Genomic DNA, 20,694 nt, shown 5'->3' on the forward strand with positions numbered 1-20,694 from the left:
ATAGGTAAAAAGATACAATGCTTTTTCCTTCCTGTGGTTCTCAGTAACACTCAGAAAGTTTGGTTATAGAAAGTGGATTTGGTTGTTTTCTTGTGAGATCTTTGTAAACCTTATAGGACTTTATTTCATTACAATCAGAAGCCCCGTCTTCCTTTCTTGGATAATCCATATTAGTAGAGTATTTTACATTTAAGGGTTGTTTGTTTGGTTTGGTTTGGTTGTTGTTTTTGTTTGTTTGTTTTTTGTTTTTTCTGATTTCTTCATTGTTGTTAATGGAAGTGGAGTTTGGAAGATAACTGACAATGATGATTTTTCTGACAGTAATTTAGTTTAACATTTAATTAGGGGGTTTTTGGGTTTTTTGTTGTTTTTAATTCTTGCTCGGGACATTTTAACACTGAAACATGGTATTATCAATTAAACATTCTATAGCCTCATTCTGCTTTCAAATCCTGGTAAGATCAGTTTACTAAATGTCATTGGTTAACTGCAAAAATATTTAAATTTCAGTCTCTATTAACAGCAAAAATTTCTGAAAATACTGGTGAAATATTTTTAAAATATTTTAAAAATTGAAAATACTTTATTATTTTGAAAATATTATAACAATTAGAGTGGTTCCTCTGTTGTGTTGCACACTTCTTACACAGCTACTGTGAGATGTTGTTGGTGTATTTTTAAGTTTACTCAGAATTCAGAGCTCAGAATATAAGAAAATTTCTGTTGTTGAAATACAGCAATTAATCCCAGAATACTTAGTAATCAGCTATAGTTATCCCAGACAGTTTCCCTGATCTTGTTTCTAGTGATAGAAGGTAAATGCATTCCCTCTTTTACATGCATTTTTATTCACTTCTTTCATCTTTACTGTTGGTTCTCTGTTGGAAAGTCTTTCACGCAATAGGTCTAGGCTATTTTCATTACACAGTGCCAAGCACCATCTTCAGAGAAGGAAAGTAAAAGCTTATGGGCACATGGATATTGTATGTGGAAGACAAAAATTATGGCATTTGACAAATCAGTAAACAAAAATAGACATGAGGATAAGGTTCAGAAGACAAACAAACAAACAACAACAAAACAAAAAACCACAAAACTATTGAATACCTAACAACAGGCTATTTTTATCTATTAAATGTAAACAACTGAGTGGCATAAATTACTGTTATGCATTCAGTCCTTGTATCTGAGAGTTAAGAGAAATACTGATTTTATAGTGCTGTTCACTACTTGTGTTTTCTATTGTTTTAACAAAGAACTGTCTGTAATCAGAGGGGGTTTTTGTATTTTTTCATTCTCCTTAAAAAATAATTGCATTTTAAAATGATTTGTGTAAATACTTTTATTTTTTTCAAATAACTTCAATGAGCATTTATCAGAACCCTATTTTTTTAATTAAAAAGGAGGTTTTCAGTTAAAAGTCTTGGCCTTATAATTCAATATGTAGTATTATCATATGCAACTTGGACCTAGTTATAGAGATTAAAATTCAATAGAGAATCAGTTCAGTTTTAGGAAATAGTTACCCATTTTCTTTGCCTTGATTTTGAGTGCCCAGCAGGAGATAATATGTGTATCCACTGCCAACACTAAACCCACAGGACGTTTCAAATAAGTCTCTCTAGTTTATTTGAGAGCAAAGGTTTTCAGTGAGAAAGGTCTGGTGGAAGGAAACTCTTCCGTATCTGTAAAACAATCCATCTCCAAGGCATTGAGATAACCATTCAAGCAAGTCAGTGATGGAACGTTTAGGTCTATAAATGTCTTCAGATTCGTATGTGAAATTCATCTACTCATAAGCCGAAGTCTAAAGTTTCACATGATGTCGCTCCAGATTTTGATGTAGAAATGCAAACATAAATACGAAGAAACATTGGTAATCATTAATAAAGGATTCAATCAGATATTTTATACTAAAACTGTCAATTTATGGTCATACATTTCAATGTGTTTTTATTTTCCAAAGTAATTGTACTGTATTTTATTTATGTATTTTAGGCACGGAAGGGGCAGTGTTTGGGCACTCTGTGGAGACACCCCATATCAGAGCAGAACCTTCCCAAGACCTCAAGTAGGTGTTGTTCAAAAAGTTGTTTTAAAAATCAAATATTCTCAAAAATAATTAAGTCTTGATCAAAATCAAATATCTGTATAGTAACATATACTGCCTCAATGACTCATACATATCCAAAACACAGGTAGACTCCAATTTCTTCTAACTAGTCAAAAAAAAACCCACAAACTTTTATCACACAAAACATAAAAACCATTACTTTTTATAAATTACTTGCCTCCTGTAGCAGAATCCTTGAGAAGTATACTTTTGCCAGAGATTGGAATAGTCAGGCATTTTTAAGGTCGGTTGAGTACAGTAATGTTTAATAGCATTACACCTGGATTTTCATTTGTCTTTATGAGCCATTACAGCATATATATAAGTCAAGTTCAAGTAAATAGTCGCAGATTTCTTCTTCAAGTGGTGTTTCTGGGATTTGGATTTTTTGGAATACTACAAACACATACTCAAAAAATCCATTACCAAGTGAAGCTACATTTGTAAATGTAAAAAAATCTAATTTTTTCTGTACATATTTGCAAAAGCGGAGAAATAAGTGAACAGTAAAAGATCAAGTCTAAAACTTACTAAAGCCTCTATAGACGGAGAATAAGAAAATTAAGAAAGACTGGGAGTGAAAACTTTTTCTTCAAGTGTGTGTATGTGCACGGCAAAATACTGATCTGTAATTTACATGGATGACTAGCAAGAATATATGACAATCACAGAAAATCAAAAGTCCTTCCTTGTGTTTCTCTCAGCAGAATTGATGAAAAACATACAGACTTTGTTTCAATACTTCTTTGATTTCTAAACATACATCTATCCCTTTACCTGCCCAGCAGTTTTTACAATGAATTGCTACTGAAAAACATTGCTAAATGTTAAATGCTCTTCCCTATATTTGCAAAGGGATTTAAGATCATCAACCAGTAATGATGTTGCTGAAATCATGTGCGGGTAGCTGCCCATGTGGGCAAGTTTGACCATTGTATGTGGGGTGCAAGAAGTAAAAGATTGTGTTTGATCCTTTACATCAAGAATTTTTAGGTAATGTAATGGTTTAGCGTCATCCAAAGGATCCTACTCATTGATTTTATATCTTAAAATTCCTTGTCGCCCACAAAGACTCCTGTCAGTCCTTTGTTGAAAGTAGTTGTAAAGACATTTATTAATGATGTCCACAAAGGTGGTATGGTTTGTAATCAAAGGGAGTACAGCAGACGACAAACTTTTCTTTTTTTGGGAGTGCAAAAATTTGCGTAAGAAGGTGAAACTCATCCCACTGAAAAGAATGTGGGGACACTGTCCACTTCTAATAATTAAATAATAATAATGGAATGCAAACATGGCGAAATTATAATCTTGTGTCTTTTGGATTAATTTCACTAGGATTAAATTCACCTCATATTGCCTCCTATCTTTTAGCTTTATTCGTTGACATGATTCCCATTGTTGCTTAATGTTTTCCAACTCCACTGTTTCTTCAGCTCATTTTTCCAAGGTGGAATTAATTAGTAGAGAATTCTACTGAATTTGCCATTCAACTTCCTGCCCTGTCATTAATAATGAATTTAACCCACACTTTTTTTAAAAAAAATTTAAGAAATAAAAACTCTTACTGTCTGACCAAGCAGCATTAGCTTATGTCTAAGTGATTTTATTCTTAATATATTCAGTCTATACCATGTTCTATATATTAGTTAGGATTCAGAGGCATTCCTCTTTTGAAACTCTCAAGTCATTTTAATCTTTTACAAATTATGACAACTACTATTAGGGCAGAGATTTCTTGGCTTTTGGTATGAATCTTTCTAGAAGGTAACTTGCAGACCTTTTTAACCTTGTAGCTTGAAAAAACTATAAAAAATTGTGGGTTTGTGTGATATTTTCTGACAGCAAAATACAGTGACATTCAAATCATATCTATGCCTTTGAAAAATCCAGTTATCTTATACCTTTTAATTTTATTTCAAATGATTTTTTAAAATCTGTTTATTTTTTGTTTTGTGGGGTTTTTTTGTGAGTTTGTGGTGGTGGTTTTAAGCCCTGCATTCTCTTTCTTAAAAAAAAATAAATATGCTTTTTTTTTGCTAATTAAAAAAAAAAAACATTGCAGAAAGCAGTGATTTACCATTTAGATGAATATGCTCAAACAAACAGGTCAGCAGTGCCTATACAACTTCTCCACGGCCTCGAGGCTACCTCTGTCACAGAAACAGAATAATACCAGAACCCATTTTCTGGTTTCAGGCCCAGAGATACAACTACATTGATATTGTAAAATCATTTTTATTGTCTAAAACAGAAAAGTTGCATCCTAAACAACAGGCGTTAATGGTCTTTGTCTCATGCTGCCCTCCAAATAGTGCCTGCAAATTGTCTGCGAGAGTCGTAACTGACTCTCAATTAACTCTTAAATATGCCTGTGACTATTTAGCTGCATAAATGATTGAGTCCCAGTCCTCTGGCCTGGTTTCTAGCACTTTTTAATGTTTTAGTATAAACTTAGCCGAAGTGTCCAGTAGACCATACTGGCAGTCCTAAAACTTTGTAGAGTATTTTTCCAAATTCCACATCCCTGTGCCGCGGGACTTTTGAAATTAACAGTAACATGAGACAGTAGAGACTTTGCTGATTTGACATTAAAGTTTGTTTTTTCAGTGAACACAGAAAATTGCAGTTTGATAGCAGGTTGTAGTACATAAATGCTAATATATTTGGTTATGAGAATACTTCTATACAGGGCTGAAAAATAAACACATTTACATTACAGTATTAAACCATAAATGAACCCTTATTTTTCATATTGGAATAAGTATTTGTAGTCAAGTAATAAACCTCAGAAATCCTGATGTGAGTGTATTTTTTTTCTGTTTAAAAAAAAATCTGCTGGAAAACTATTCATAACCTTGGATATGTGAAACAATTCACTACTGAATTGGAAACTGGAATTCTGAACACCTTGATTACTGGGAATTAAACTGAACTGTAAAATTTGGGCTAAGATATTGATACCCACAAGGTTTATAGTGTTTGCCCCAAAGGTCCTGGGAATTTAGCTCAATCTATTCTGGACAGGGAGCCAGAAAGTCAGATTGGTATTACCTTGACATATCTAAACTTTGCCCCAGCCACTCTTTATTCTATAGCCAGATTTTAAGCTCTTCAGACAGAGAAACATTTCTAATATTTGCTATTTAAAAATGCTTCGTGTAAAAATAAAATTCAGTTGAGATTTAAAATAATTCCTTCCTATGTGCCCAACCACTTAGGTCACATCTTTCTCGTCTTACATTTTCAAATAATAGCTGGTGAGATTTTGCTTTCATAAAATGTTTTTCTGCAATCCTTTGTGAAAGCTGGCAAGCCCTTTTGTGTCAAATCCCAAAAACTAATTAAATCTGACTTTCATTAGCTGGGATAAGCAGCAGAAAAGAATCATGCCTTAGAATCAGGAAAATTAATTATATCTTAATAATTTAATCTTCATATTTCTCTCGCTACTTTTTCTCACAGGAACACAGTTACGAAAACTAAGCTGCCAATACAATAAGTCCCCAAATATTGGTTTTAGACTAATAGTGCATTAAAACATGGTGCACTAATAGGTACTATCCATGCACAAATGAGGCAGACGGTAGTTAAATGCAGATAGCTTTGCCCTCAATAACCTCTTTAATAAGGGGGGTAAATTACTCTGTTGTTGTTCTCTGAGGATAACTGCAAGATCAAATTTAATAGGTTTTTTCTCTTCTGTGTCAAGCCTCACATACCATTGACTGTCAGCTAATCCTGCAAGCTAATGCTGGGCATAATGAGATGAAAATTGATCAAGCAACAAGGAACCACCCAAGCTAGTAGGATCCTACTTTACCTCTGATAAGAATTTGAAATACACAGTCTTGCACAGGGATCTGTTTTACTCAGAGTTGACTGACAGTTTGTAAGAGCCATCTTTTGTGACTATTTAAGGGAGAAGTCGCAGTAGAGTAAAAAAACATAACTTCCTGCTTATGCTGTTTTAATGATGTCAGGTTCTAGTTACTTTCTCAGTATTTGTTTTTAATAAAGTGGAAATACTTACTATTTATGTTTTCAGAATTTGTTTAGTGTTTAAACAGTTGTTTCAGTATTTGGGCATGTGTACTGATGGAAACTTGTTTTCTTAGTCTTATCCTTGGCTGTTTAAAATATGATTTTTTTCCCCACATATATGTTCATGCAAATAGAGATGAGTGTAGTAAAAATTTGAGCAATTGCAAAAAGCCAAGCTTATATATTAAAAAAAAAGGGCAAAAGATATTGAAATAAATAGAGAAGAAAGCCAGTAATAAAAGGTTATAATTACTATGCAGTTGGGACACAGTAGGAATAAAAGGTAACTAGGTATGGCTCTTAAACTGAAAGAATAATTTGCTTTAGTGTTCAGTGATGATTATTATATTTGACATTGGAGAAGGGAAAAGGCTCTAGTGAGAACTGGGATATAAATGAAGAAAGTATTACTATCACAATAGATAGCAAAATTCATTGAGTTTCATGTGGTTAATTTAGGGTGCCTGATGATCTTTGTCCCTGATCTCTGTCCGAACTAAATGTGAAAATAAGGTCAAATAGCCAAAATTTATAATGAAACTTTCAAACTGGAAAACAGACACTGTGGGACTGATGGGTATCATTTCTAGTGAAGTGGATGGAAAAAATTGGTGAGGAGCAGTTGCGGGATCTGAGGCTATTTAGCCTGGAGAAAACGAGGCTGAGGGGAGACCTTACTTCTGTCTACAACTACCTGAAAGGAGGTTGTAGCATGGAGGGTGTTGGTCTCTTCTGCCAGGTAGCAAGTGACAGGACAAAAAGAAATGGCCTCAAGTTGTGCCAGGGGAGATCTAGATTGGATATTAGGAAAAAACTCTTCACAGAAGGGATTGTCAGACATTGCAACAGTCTGCCCAGGGAAGTGGTAGAGTCACCATCCCTGGAGGTGTTTAAAAGACATACAGATGAAGTTCTTTAGTGCTAGAGTTTGGTTAGGTTATGGTTGGACTTGATGATCCTGAGGGTCTCTTCCAACTGAAATAATTCTATTACTCTATTATAAAAGAGTCATTGTCTATGTTAGAACTTTAAGTATGAACTCACTAGTATGCAATGTTTTACAATATTATTTTGAAATATATAATTAAGAAAATAATATTTAAGAGCTTGAAGATAAGTGAATATTGGGATGAAATAGAAGGTGTGTAGGTTGTGCCAATCCAGAGAAATATTTTTCCTTTGATAAGGTACCTGATCTAGAAAATAGGTAGCTCTTCTGTCTGGAGTTTAAGTATAGAATTTGATATAGAGCCATATCTAATGATAAATCAAAAGGCAAGACAAGAGAAGAGTGTATTTGAAGAATCTTTAAGTGGTATATAATAAGCATATATTGTTCAGATCTCTTCAGCCTGGAGAGAGATTGTAAGGAGAGTTTCTTCAGGAGTGATCTTATTTCTGGTTTTAATAATTCTCTTTGTGCTAAGAGGAGGTACACGGGTTTGGAAGCACTATTAATCAGAAGATATTGAACACTAGAATAACAATATAATAAAACTCAATAGCGTGACGGTGAATATTAGATGCAATATTAGATAGAAATCAGCATTCTGCCTCTCAGATGCAAGAGGTTCTGGAATAGCCTTTCAAAAGGAACGAGAGGGACAATTAAAATTCTTTGTTATCAGTGACTGGGTTCTGTTCGCTTTATGATTATGCCATGCCACATTGTCAGGAACACACAGATGGGCTCCAAGCATAGCTGTCTCAGGCTAACAGGGTTATGACTGTAAATATAATACCCTATGAATCCTATGTCAAACCCCATATAAAACTTGGACCAATAGCATTTGCACAGTGCTGAGTTAATGAAAAACAAGGCAACTTTACATTCTGCAGGTTAGTGTGAAGGCAGCTGAGTACATTGAAGCCCTCTCAGGTCTAACAGCAGCTGTGAGCAGCAGAGTCACCCAGAGTGGCAGGGGGGAATGCTCAGGGTTTCGGCAGCGCCCTGCTGGGTGCTGGCAGCTCCAGTACTGCTCATTGCAGCCGAGGTTGCCCCAGGGCTGTTTCACCTCTTCTAGACCCAAGCTGCTGCTGCATGTTCAAGAAATTCTAGTTCCACATAGGTCCAGGCTAAGGATAGATACAAAAGCACATGCTTGGTTCAAGTGTTTCATTTTCACAAATATTCCAGGTAGAAGTGTTTTACTGGTTTGGGCGTTGTTGGTTGGTTGGTTTTGTTTGGTTTTTTTGGTTTTTTTAATGGAATTTGAACAACAGTCCTCAATGCCGAGGATGCTAGTGACCCCAGAACTCATTTCTGAAATGGTTTGGACTTTAAATCAAATACAGTCTTGTTTTACCATACCTGCATACTCTGTTTTGCTGTAGTTTTTCTGAAAAAATGTGATTTGATATATTATTTCTAGTTCATAAAACTTGTACTATACATTGAGACCAAGTAATGCCACTGTAACAGCCATAATATTTTCATTTCCTGTCTTTCTTATGATTTTAAGTGAATAGGCGTACTACTGCAACAAGAAAAAACAATTTTCTTTTTCATTTGATCAACATTTAATTTCCTTAGTCTTTTCTTATGCTAAATTTCTCTCCAGAGATTTTTTTTTTCACTCTAGTTTTTCTTTTTCCACTTTCTAGGAGTATCTACATTATCTATACCATTCCTTAGACACTTTCCCAAGAAAACATGGCTTCCTAATTTTGCTGTTTATCTATTCTCTTCCCTCATCTCCCTGATAATTTGTGAAGCAGATATGTAGTTTCATTCACATTTGAAAGGCAAAAGATCCCTAAGTTTCTATGTGTTTTCTGTAAACCAGTGCCTAACTAGAGATGCTTATATGCTTTCGTAAGAAAATCAGCTGGAATTATTAGTATTTACTGCCGTCAGTATTTACATGGCTTCAGACAACCCTTATCTTCTGATGTATCTTGCTTTGTGGTCAGGCCATGGTTATAGTACACAGAAGACATTAAGTTTCTAGCTGTGTCGTGGTTGTGGGTGCAGAAGGTATTATTAGGGTTCTTGTCCTAGCACCATATTGGAGCTGGACAAAGGATTTGAAGCCTGTACAGGCAGGGAGGTAGCGAGGATGGGCATTGTATAGTGGGTAGTTACAGAGAGTATACAAACTTGTAAAACTATTAGTTCTGCAGTTCTCCAAACAGCTCCTGTTGCTTTTATCTAAAATTATACAGAGAACTCCAGAGGTACCCTGAGCAGTAGAGAAGAACGAATGATTTTACACGTCTTGTTCTGCAATTGTCCTTCTATCTTCGGTTGTATTTCAAGAGAGACTTCACTCTCTCTAGTTCTTTCCAAAATGGTGCTTGCTGTACAAAAGTGACTCAAAGTAAATTCAACAAGCATTTAGTGTTTTTTTTTCTTTTTTTTTTCTTTTTTGGTGGGCTGATTTCTTCTTGGACTGTTTAGATACAATCCAAGTACAAGCCACTGGAGAGTGTATTCCAAGCTGTCTGCTTTGCTTATTCTGCAGAGGTTGAAGTAGACCTGTCAAAGGAATTTCAGCAGAATAATTTTACACGAGATGCAGTTTCACCAAGATAGGGATCAAAACCATGTCACAGTTTATCTCAGCTAAAATATAACAATTTATATCAATCTAAGGCCGTTTGGGGAAACAATATTCAAAATATCATTGGAACATTAAAGGTGGTCTGGACTGTCACATACTAATCACAGGAAGCTTATGGTTTTCAAACCTGAGAATATTTTATGTCAGCCTGTTCTCATGTGTTTCCAGTAGTTCAAAGAGCCCAGTTCGGCTCTTCAGCCTCCCCCAGGTACCTTATGTTCAGATCTTACTCTAGACAGCCACTTGAGCATTATCTGTGGGCATGTTGCTTCCATCTCTTTCTGACAAGATAGATTTCTGTTTTAAGAAAATATCTTCTGAAAGACAACTCAGGTAATGGAACTACAACTGGATAGAAAATAAACTTCATGGAAGGATATTTAGTGGAGTGGCAGGGAATGTGTAGAAATGGTTTCAGGTCAGAAAAATAGTACGGAAGATTACAGGAAGGGGAGTATTTTGGGTGGGATAAGGGTAGGTCTAAGATGTCAGGACTATGAGGAATCCTTTTCCCATACCTTTTCTTACGGGACTGTTTTGGATTGTCTCGTTTGCAGATCTTTGTCTTACAGCCTGAAATTTTAGAATTTCAAGCATATTGTGATATTTCTCTAAGAAACGAAAGCTTATATTCTAAACCTTACTTTTCTACTCATTTTCTTGATTTTTCAAAGATCTGAGTTTTAAGGGACTTTACATTCTAGAATGCATGACTTTTTACTACCAGAGATTTCATTACGTTTTTGTTTTCTTATGTTCTTAATATTATTTCTAATTTTGATCATTTTCCTGTCTTTAGCTATTCTGGCTATGCCCTCACCCACTCTAAGAAACAACCATGCGTTAAGTTCTCTTTACCTTCCTCATATCACCTGCTTATTTTGTCAAGCTCTTGCTTTAAAAATTTACTCTCTCCAGCACTCCTCACCTTTCCTTGATGTTTCTTCATTTTTTCTAGTCCTTTAATGACATAATTGAAAAACTCTTCAATGACATTTTCTTCCTTACTTTTCCTCCTCAGTAACTAACATTTTTTGTATATTCTCAGAAGAGATCCTTGATTTCCCTATGTGGGGAAACTGTGTTTCTGATTTATCATCTATGTCAAGTAACATTAAAATATTCAGTGGTTTCAGTTGCCACTATGATAATGCAGACCCACTGAACTGAAACCAGTGGCATGTACAGGGCAATTATAACTTAAATTTGAGTCCAGTGAGGTGATTTCTGGGTTAATGAGAATTCCAGGAGTTATAATAAGGGCATGCTGACACATGCCAAAGTCAGTGATATGCAGAGCATGGACGTAACATGAAATGCTATACTCAATGCCATTCTACCATTCTAATTTAAGTCAAGAAAGTTACTTCTCTGTTTAAGTTTATTGTCCATGAGTTGCAAAATTGGATATTGGAAAAAAAAAAAAAAAAAGTCTTGTTGATATTTACTGGTTTAGACCATTACCCATTGTGTAAAACATTTATTTAACTTTCTCCTACTTAAGACTCATGTTGTGAAGTGACAAAATACAGAGGCAAATTGTGCCCTTAAAGGTTAGGTTCCAACATAAATCAAAGAGAGCTTCACAAGAATATGTGAGACTTTTTTCTTGATAAAAGATAACTGATATTTTTATATAATAGCATTCTCAGAGTGATGTCAAATGCAGTTAATCAAGTATCCTCTGAATAATTCCAGTATCTTAAAAAAGGGCTTCCAGGTGTTTTGTCATCATGATCATAAAAGTCCCTGGTTATTCTTTCTGTATACTACTGGAGTTTGCAACCTGACTTACAGGAAACGGGCTGAATCAAAACCCTAGTTTTATCTAGCAGCATCAGTGTTCAGTGGACTCCTTTACACTCCTTTAATGACTCTTGGTCTCACTGGAGGACTCTTGAAATCAGTTTCCTTAAGTGTTAGGGCAGCCAGCTGTTCTTTTCATAATAAAAGTAACTGAAAGAATATAAATTTTAAATTGTTTGAGTTTTATGAAAAACTATATTTTCAAAATTATTTTTTAAGAAAAACTCTTATTTCTAATTTGGAACAAAATAATTTCACTTGCGGAAGAGGAAAGTCCTGCGTTTCAGGGTTGAAAGTGCTTTTTACAAGGAAAAAGCAGGGAGCAGGATATAGAGAGGCTTGGCACATCCATTTACCTTCCTTTTTTCTCTTTATGTATCTTACCTATCTGCAACCTCAGTCTGCCACATCTCTTTACCTACAGGCAGCAAGATCGATATCACAATTATTTTAATGTATAGAAATCTACAAAAAGGTTAGCAAGTCAATGTGTAGATTTTCCATTGGTTTTATATTTGCAATACTTTCTTTTTCTTTTTTTTTCATAATAGGATTTCTATTCTAACTGAAAAAAATGCCACAACAATGTATGCTGTCATAGACCATCACATATAAAAACTAATCACCTGGAAGTACTGAAGTATTTCTAAACTTCCAGGTGTAAAGATGCCAGTAAATGAGAAATGAGTACCTGCTTTATATGTGTGATCTCATGTTGACAGCATAGTTTTTAATCTCCTGTTTTGAATAAAAATTTCAAATTGGTAGAGGTTCATATCAGTTGTTTTACTAAGGAGCATGTGTTGGATCCACTGCTTAAACAGACACAAAGAAAATAAATTATTCACATTTTCACAGGGGAATTTTCTGTTTCCTTCTATTTTAAGAAATACCTTCTGCTAGCCAACAGAGCAAAATTAACATAGATAAATTATATCCCATGTGTGTATGAAGGATATGCAAGAGGAAAATCTAAAATATTTATTAAAGTCCAAAATGAAACATTTTGGTTCACATTAAAAAATATTTTTCCCTAATACAATCTAGGTCAGCTTGTAAACAGAAAATACCAAATGAAAAATGTTTCTGTATTTTTTATGAGAAATATTTTAATGCCTTCAAAGGAACATATTCAAGCTATTTTTAAAAGTTTCCTTTTTTAGCAAGAAGTCTTTAATATATTCAACTCAAAGTCGTATAGCTTTGATCCTCTAAAATGTATCTTTTTTCACAAATTAGCCAATGATAATTAAAAAGAAAGAAGCCCTTCTCTGCTCTGGATAGATCATCTGTCTGCATCACATATCACCAACTGACAGATTATATTATTTAAAAACCTCTTTTTTAAAGCTTCTTTTTCTTTCCTACAGTGTTGTAGTTTCTGTCAAATCATAGCAGTAGTTACCTTCTTCATCATAGCTGGGTTTTGTTTGGGAAAGAAAAATTAAATTATATGAATAGGATTCACTAATAAATGTGAATGCCACTGTGACAGGCTATCATTAAATCTGAAAGGAAAGCAAATTCTTGATATGCTGTTGTAATAATGCACTTTTCCTTGGAGGGATGAGTATTACCATGTGGAGTGTTACAGTAAATTTATAGTAGAGATTAAAGTTTTCAGAAATGTGACAAAAAATATTAAACAGCAGCTGCATATCAAATATAATTTATCTCAAAATATTGAGGAAATAATTTCTCCATGTGCAAAGACTCTTGCATTTCCAGTAGCACGCTGCAGATTGCATAGCAAAGTCACTTTTCAGATGTAAATCATCTGAAGCGTATTAATAAAAAGAGTAAATTAGTAACAGTAAAACAGATTCAGTCATTCAATTTTACTAATAGATGGGTGGTGTTTTTAAAACTACTCTGCTGATCATCAGCCATTCATTGACGTTTCTACCATATTGTTTTATTTCAGGAGACTGCTAAAAAATCTATTCTCTGAAAAGTAAATTTATCCTCCACAGTATATAGAAGGCTAATATTAACAGCTTCTTCTCAAGTTCAGAAATTAATTGCCAGACAAGCTGGAAATCATGTATGTTAATGTAGTTTATGAAAAACAGCGATGAAACTAGACAAAACAACTCTGAGCTATACAGTGTCACATGTTTTGGAGGAAAAAAAAGTTTGTTCTTTAAACAAAGTCATAGTTTCCTGAAAGATGTTCCTAAATATATTTTTTTATTGTCCACCAGCTGAAAAATTTCAGTCAGATCTGAGAGTGGCTTTGATATTATTAAACCAGAAATATTTGTGACTTTCCTAATACCCATCAATTCAATGCAATAGATGTAGTTAAGAATATTTTTGTCTTCATGATTATGAAATGGCAGCTGAAACCACTGAGAAATGTAATATTCCTGGAAAGTAGGTTATAAATTGCAAAAAATATGCTGCTGAAAAATATGGAATGAAAGCATCTAATCATTTAACATTTATAAAATTAATTTTATATTTAAATTCAAGGTAAAACGTCATGAAGGCAACGAAATACTTCCAAAAACCTAATTTCTAAACTTTATCATTTATATGGTTTCTAAAAGGTGTTGGAAGCAATTTTTCTGCCGTCTTATAGCCATCAGAAGTTCACAAACCGCCACCTGAAAAACACTGATGTACATGATTAAATAATTCATGATATTTAGATTCTTCCCTGGTTCGAAGAACTACAGAACTTTCTGTTAACTTCTTTCTACGTAGTGTCAAAAAAGTGAAAGAAAATGGCTTACCACTAACAGAAATATAGATTTTTCTGCTTCTCCCATCTATATGTATCCCATGTATGCTTTTTTTAATATAGGTAGCTAGAAGTAGTGTTTTTGTCTACCTGGACACTTGCTATTAATAGTTTCATTTTGTGTTGCCAAATAATTGTTTTCATTTATTTTTTTTTCCTTTCCCTATTGCGTGTCAGTGACATGTAACAAGTAGAAATATTTCACAGACACCGTCTCAGTGACTTACTTTGCATGCAAATGTGCCGGTTTTGTTTCAAAATGATAATCTGTCACTATTCTGTATGCTTTAAAAATCAATAGGTGAAATACACTGAAATTGTCTTATTCCATTGTTTGACAGATCTTTCATTTGGCTTTTCTGTAGCAAATTCTTTGTCAAACTATTCTTTCCTTTATACATCTAGTACCTCATTATGTTTTTGGATGGATGTGACCTAACACTCAAAACACAATTTGTTGAAGAGGGAAATACGGTGTTTTCTTCAAGCTACTCATTCTAGACATTTCTATCATTAATATATTTCATCTTACAAAAAGTCTTTATTCAGGTAATGTAGAACTGTGTTCTGTGATTATATTATTGGGATACAAATAGATTAAAAGATTCGTCTTGCTCTTAGCAGGACTGTGCAATAAGACTACAGCTGAACACAGCCTGAATCTGAATTTTTGTTTCCTAGCTCATTACAGTTTTCATCTGATCATCTTTCCTATTCAGTTGGTGAGCATGACTGCTACAAAATCCTTGCATTAGCACTTCCATTTCAAGAGAAACCTGTATGATACTGTGAGATAACATAGCTAAGAAACTATCATAGTTCTGCAATAAGGTCAATGGAGGATCTTGGATATAGAGTAGAGAGAAATTAAAAGACTGACAGGAGTAGAATAACAATAGCTGCTTTGAGGAAAGAGAACAAGACCCAGGGATATGTGCCTTAACCCTGCTATAACAGGGTTAAAGAACATAATAAGTATTTTGCAGAACAGAAAAATCGCATGCAAAAAACAATAATAGAGACATAACAGATTTTCTTTTCCTTTCTTCTGCGTACATAATGCTGCTACACCTAGCTGAAATATGAATGAGCCAATGAAGGTTAAGTCATTCTAGTCAGTTTTAAATAATTATTTAAAACTTTTAAAGTGCTTTGTTTTTATTTAGATGGGATATTTGTCAATGGTCACTAGCAGACTTTAGTTATGAACCTGTCATTACAGAAGCACTCAAAGAGACATGTGGAATCTTATGTAGCTATATTTTAATATTAGTACAGTCAAGTAAATTAGGTACTGATGCCAGAAATCATCACTAAGCAGACAAGCTTATATTGGTATATACTTAAATGCTGTCTTAAATAGAAATAGATTTGAACATCTACTTTTTTTTTCTTTCTCTGGGCCATGGAGAATAGTGAGAGAATCACACATATAACTAATTTTTTACTTCTTTACTGTCATGGTGTCCTGGTTTTGTTAAAAAACAAGTTTCTCTTTTAGTGAATTTCCCTGTCAGATAAAGCCTTCTAAATAACTGCAGTTTTCCTGAAAGCTAGATACATGTTTTGGTAGACATAGCAATGGAATGCGAGGTCATTGATAAGGATGGATGCACATCTCGTGAGAGCAGTGAACTGAAACAGGTGACCAAAAAACTGACCAACTAAACTGCTCCATCCCATTCACGTCATACTTCATATAAAAGTGGGGGATCATGAAGATCTCGTCCCTTTTTCCCTTATGGCCAACATTGGGAGAGGACCTTGCGAGTCGTCCCTGTGAACTGAGGTGTAGTGACAGACTGAATCCAGCTCCGGTTGGCTGCAGAGTCCAGTCCAGGACTTCGGGTGCCGGCCCTACATCTGTCAGAGCAGTTGCCGGGTCTTTCAAGATTGGTTTTGTGTATTTTGTATTATTTTATCTATTTTTATTGGTAGCATTAGTAAAACATTTTTAAGTTTTCCAACTCTCTTTTCTCTGTCCTCCTTTCCCTCCCAGTCACCTGTCCTTAGTGGGAAGGGGGGAGAGGGAGGGGCTGAAGGGGGAAGCAGGGGGAGAGAGGGTTAACAATACATCTGCCATGGTTTTATTGTCACCCCGCAATCAAACCACAACACACGGTTTCTCTTGTCTTTCCCCGTACGGGTTCTCTTTTCCCCGTATGGCTTCTCTATCCACATACAGGCCACCAGTTAAATCTGTCAAGGTTTAAAGCAAGGCGACAATAAACCGTGGCAGATGCCCTCTGTTAATCCCTCCCCCACCCCCTCCTGATATGAAAGATGATAAGGAGGAATAAGGAAGAGGGACTTTTAAGTTGGAAGGGTTTTAAAGGCTTTACTAATGCTACTAATAAATAGAGAATATATAAAAAATATACAAAACCAACCTTGATTTTCCTGGGTAATAGCTTTGTCCCTCCCTTGCAGAGTTGACGTGCCTCCAGTGGCAGTGGAGCTGGGTGGGCAGAGCTGAAGTGGCTCCAGCAGCTGCAGGGCAGGCACCCAGAAGTCCTGGGCAGGACGTCACAGCAAACTGGAAACTGGATGCAGGGTCTCAAGCCTTGCATCACAGGCACGGGTGGCAGGGTCCTCTCTAGATGCTGGCTATCATCGAAGAGTGTGAGACCCTCGTGATCTCCCTCATATATAGGGTATATGACGTTTATGGGATGGAATACTCAGTTGGTCAGCTTTAGTCACCTGTTCTGTCCGCCCCTCCTTTCAAATGTGTCCCGTTAGCAGTTAACCTTGGTTATCATAGTAATAAATCTAAACATGGGGCTCTTCAGCATTCTGTTGGTCATATTAACAGTACCGAGCACAGTGTCCGAGAAAACATGCCGGCAAAAATTCAGAAAAGTGCAGTTACATAAAAGGCACTTAGAAGAACTTAGCTGGAAGGAAAATTCACTGAAAGAGAACTGGTCTTGTTTCTAACAAAACCAGGACATTCACCTTTCAAAATACATTTGTATCTACACCCGTTGTGTGTTTTGGGGCTAAATGGTTTTTGGTGGTTTGATTCAGTGGATTTTTTTCTCAGCAATTGTGTTTGTCTTTCAGACTTGAATCTCCTACTAGATCTTTGGTGATGGAAGCACCCAGGGGAGTGCAAGTCAATGCAGCTGCAGGAGACTTAAAGGCTACCTGTAGGAAAGAACTGCACTTACAATCCACAGAAGGCGAGGTAAGTTCAGCTGGTAAAAAATGTTCTACAGCTCTGCCCAGCATAACGCAAACAATGTGAGGAGAGTTTAGTCATCAGCAAGGTAAACATCACAAGAAGTATTCTGCATTTATCTATGTTAAAGTAATTTTAGTTTAGCTTGCTCAATTAGTAATACTTATTTGCTTTGTGCAAATATTTGAATCACTAAGTTTCACTCACGCTGAAGAAACTGTTAGTTAAATGAATATAGGCAAGAACTATTTTTAATCTAAGAGTCAAAGAAAAAGCTACCCAGTCCTTCAACATATCTGTGGGACAGAGACAGCTAAGTGACAGTGGTAAAAAACTACTCTGGATGAATCCGACAAACTAAGAGAGAGAAGTTTGGATTAATTTGGATTAATACTTCATTAAACTATGATGAAGAGGTTTGACAAATTTGCTGGGTGGTTTATTTCCTTGAACTGTTACTACCTCTGTAAGAGAGACAGAGTACTTCAATGGTATGTTCACTGTACTGTTTCATCAGCATCTTGTTTCAGTGATCAGCTTGTCATAAAAAGATTTTGGAATAGATTCTTCATGTGTAAACCCATGCAAACTCATGAAAATAATTTTAAATTGGGTTACTGGTTTGGTTGGCAATCCAAGTATTGCAGAAATGCATGAGAGATTACCGGTGTGAGAGTCCTTTCATCTTCAGTGCTTAAAATGAGATAACATTAAAAATATTTGTGAAAGGGTATCAAAAGCTCTCAGATTTCTGTTAGGCACTTCGGAGAAATTGTTTCCAGTGGGACTTGCCAGGTTACAGCACTTTTGGAAAAACAATTGTTTAATGTAAGTATCTAATTGGGAATGGAGCTCTTTAGAAATTTTTGGCCTTGTGTTTGTATTTTGTATTTTCTGTGTTCCCAGATACTTTACAAACTATCCAAATAAGCAACAATAAAGAAAACCAGCATTCACATCTGTGACACGTAATCTGCAATGCATATTCTTTGCGTTACAATGCAGACAGGAACATTTTTGGCCAATAACATCAAAGGCCTCATTAATAACATTTTTCTATTCATGCAAGTATTTGTCTTGCATAATTAAAGCACAGTATTTTCCTAATTCAGAGCCTCAAATATTTATATATCACATACCCCATCTTATTTCTCAGTTTCTCCGAAAGCCAGCTCTTCCCACAATCTCATTTTAGTTACCACCTCCCTGAATATGAAGTCTTTGTTACTGTTTCCTAAAGTTGCTGAGGTAGCAGTGAGGACAATCTAACCCTCTTTTAATAGTAAATATAATCCTCCCTCACCCTTGCCCTTCCTGTGTGTATTTTTGTTGCAGGGGCTACAGCTTCCTGTAACCTGTCCTGCTTCCACTCCATAAATTCCTACCTGGCCCAATCTAGTATGTGACCTACATTTATTAATATGAGTCTTTCACCTAGAATGTATTTGTTCTTTTGCTTCATGATGTTACCAGAGAGAAAAAGTAACACTCGAAAGTGAAAAAAAAAACCAAAACAACAAACAAAACCCCAAAACCAAAACCCAAACCAACTAAACAAGACAAAAACAAACAAACAAACAAACCTGATACTTTTCCTCAGTGCCCCATGATCCCTGAAGAAGTGGTTATATCTATAAAGTCTTGGTTTAGTGTCATGCAACTGTGTGGTAGTATGTACAAATATTTAATCTGTGGATTCATCAGGCATTTTTGTCTGTATCAGCACTGTGAGTTTATTGCATGACTTCTAATTTTTCTTAAGTATTTACTACAACTTATTGAAAAGGTAGTTTTTGAAATAATGTCCTATGACCTTAATTGGACTTCAAGAATGGGAACACAAGAAAAGTTACAATGACTATATTCTGTATTATTCAGAATTGGAATTCAATTCAGTGTAAAACAGACTTTTCTGAACTTCATATTAAAAACCATTATATTCCTCTACATAATAAGTAAGACTGCACAACTGTGATTTCCCACATAGATGTTAGATTTATATTTATCAGAGAACATGCTACCAAACTTTCCCCACTCTTTCCCAGGGAACTGTTCTGTAGACATACATCTGATAAAGTTCAAAGTGTCTAATTATCTCTTGAATATTTGCAATTTCAGTGAGATCTGTAAAGAACTGTATCCTAAATCCACAGACAAATTCCATCCTGAGGCCTGACCAATGCCTTTACAGTCCACTATTTTATCTCTTACATGGGAGAGGGCCAGAGGAAAAGGCAGTAACATTTTGAAAGGCATACAATGAGCGCCCACAGCATCACAGGTTGTGCAAAGTTACTGTGGCCACATTAGGAAATAGCTGCACTAATTACAGTCTGGTGTGAGGAACCAGGGTAAATGTCTGATGGATAAAATGTCTGCGTAACAAAATATTGATTGGTGTCCTTGCTTGCAGCCAAGGACACGACAGACTAGCAGACAGAACGGAAAAAAGGTGTAAAGCATTTATCATTACTCCTTTTTAAGAAGACACATTCTAAAACAAAACAAAGTATCTATGTCAAAAAATAATCTTCATTTTAGCCTAAAAATATATGCTTTATCAGTCAGATTTCTTTCATGAAGAGAAAATGTTGTCTTTGTGAATTGAACCTATGAACCATTTTTGTGATAAGACATTTTTTTGTACTGGAAAAAAAATACAAGCTTTTTGTATTATTCTCTCACTGGTTAACTAAATTTAACTTTTTAATGTGTGTAAGCTTATTCAAGAAATCATCAAAGATATGTGAATTAGTATTTCCTTCTATAGCATAATTATTACCCTATTATGCCAGAAAATAGCTATGTGGCATCTGGAATCAACCAGTTACAGCCATTATGAATTTACTGTGGATTAATCTATGAAACATGTATTTTTCTTTCATTTAAGAATAACTTCAGAATATTTTTAAGAACGTAAATATGTTTATGAAATACTTTTCCTCTAGCCTTATTTCTCATGCAGGAAATCTCTAGCCTCCCACATCATAAACTGAAAGCCTCTGCAAGCGTTCTGAATTCTGCTGTTTGATACATCATCTTTTTATTTACTGTGGTATTATAATAATCCTTTTAGCCCTATTATGCATTATAATGCATGATCCCAGACAGAAAACTGGGGGCTGTAATTTAGACTCAGATTCTGCTGCCCTTTATAAAGCTCTTGAGCTGCACCTTTGTGAGTCGAGGCATCAGCAGAATCCTTTGATTCAATTATAACTTGGCATTTAATTGTGAACTA

General features: G+C 35.1%; 1 protein-coding gene across 1 annotated transcript in view; it reads left to right on the forward strand.

The window, feature by feature from the left end:
* Positions 1–20,694, forward strand: part of SGCZ (sarcoglycan zeta) — a 209,134-nt gene that overhangs the window by 180,749 nt on the left and 7,691 nt on the right. Inside the window, exons 5-6 of the mRNA XM_065634210.1 lie at positions 1,999–2,071; positions 17,336–17,459. Of these exons, the coding sequence (XP_065490282.1) occupies positions 1,999–2,071; positions 17,336–17,459 (197 nt within the window). The remainder of the gene's footprint in view (positions 1–1,998; positions 2,072–17,335; positions 17,460–20,694) is intronic.

The sequence above is a fragment of the Caloenas nicobarica genome, chromosome 4, assembly GCF_036013445.1.
Source record: "Caloenas nicobarica isolate bCalNic1 chromosome 4, bCalNic1.hap1, whole genome shotgun sequence".
NCBI classification, from domain to species: domain Eukaryota; kingdom Metazoa; phylum Chordata; class Aves; order Columbiformes; family Columbidae; genus Caloenas; species Caloenas nicobarica.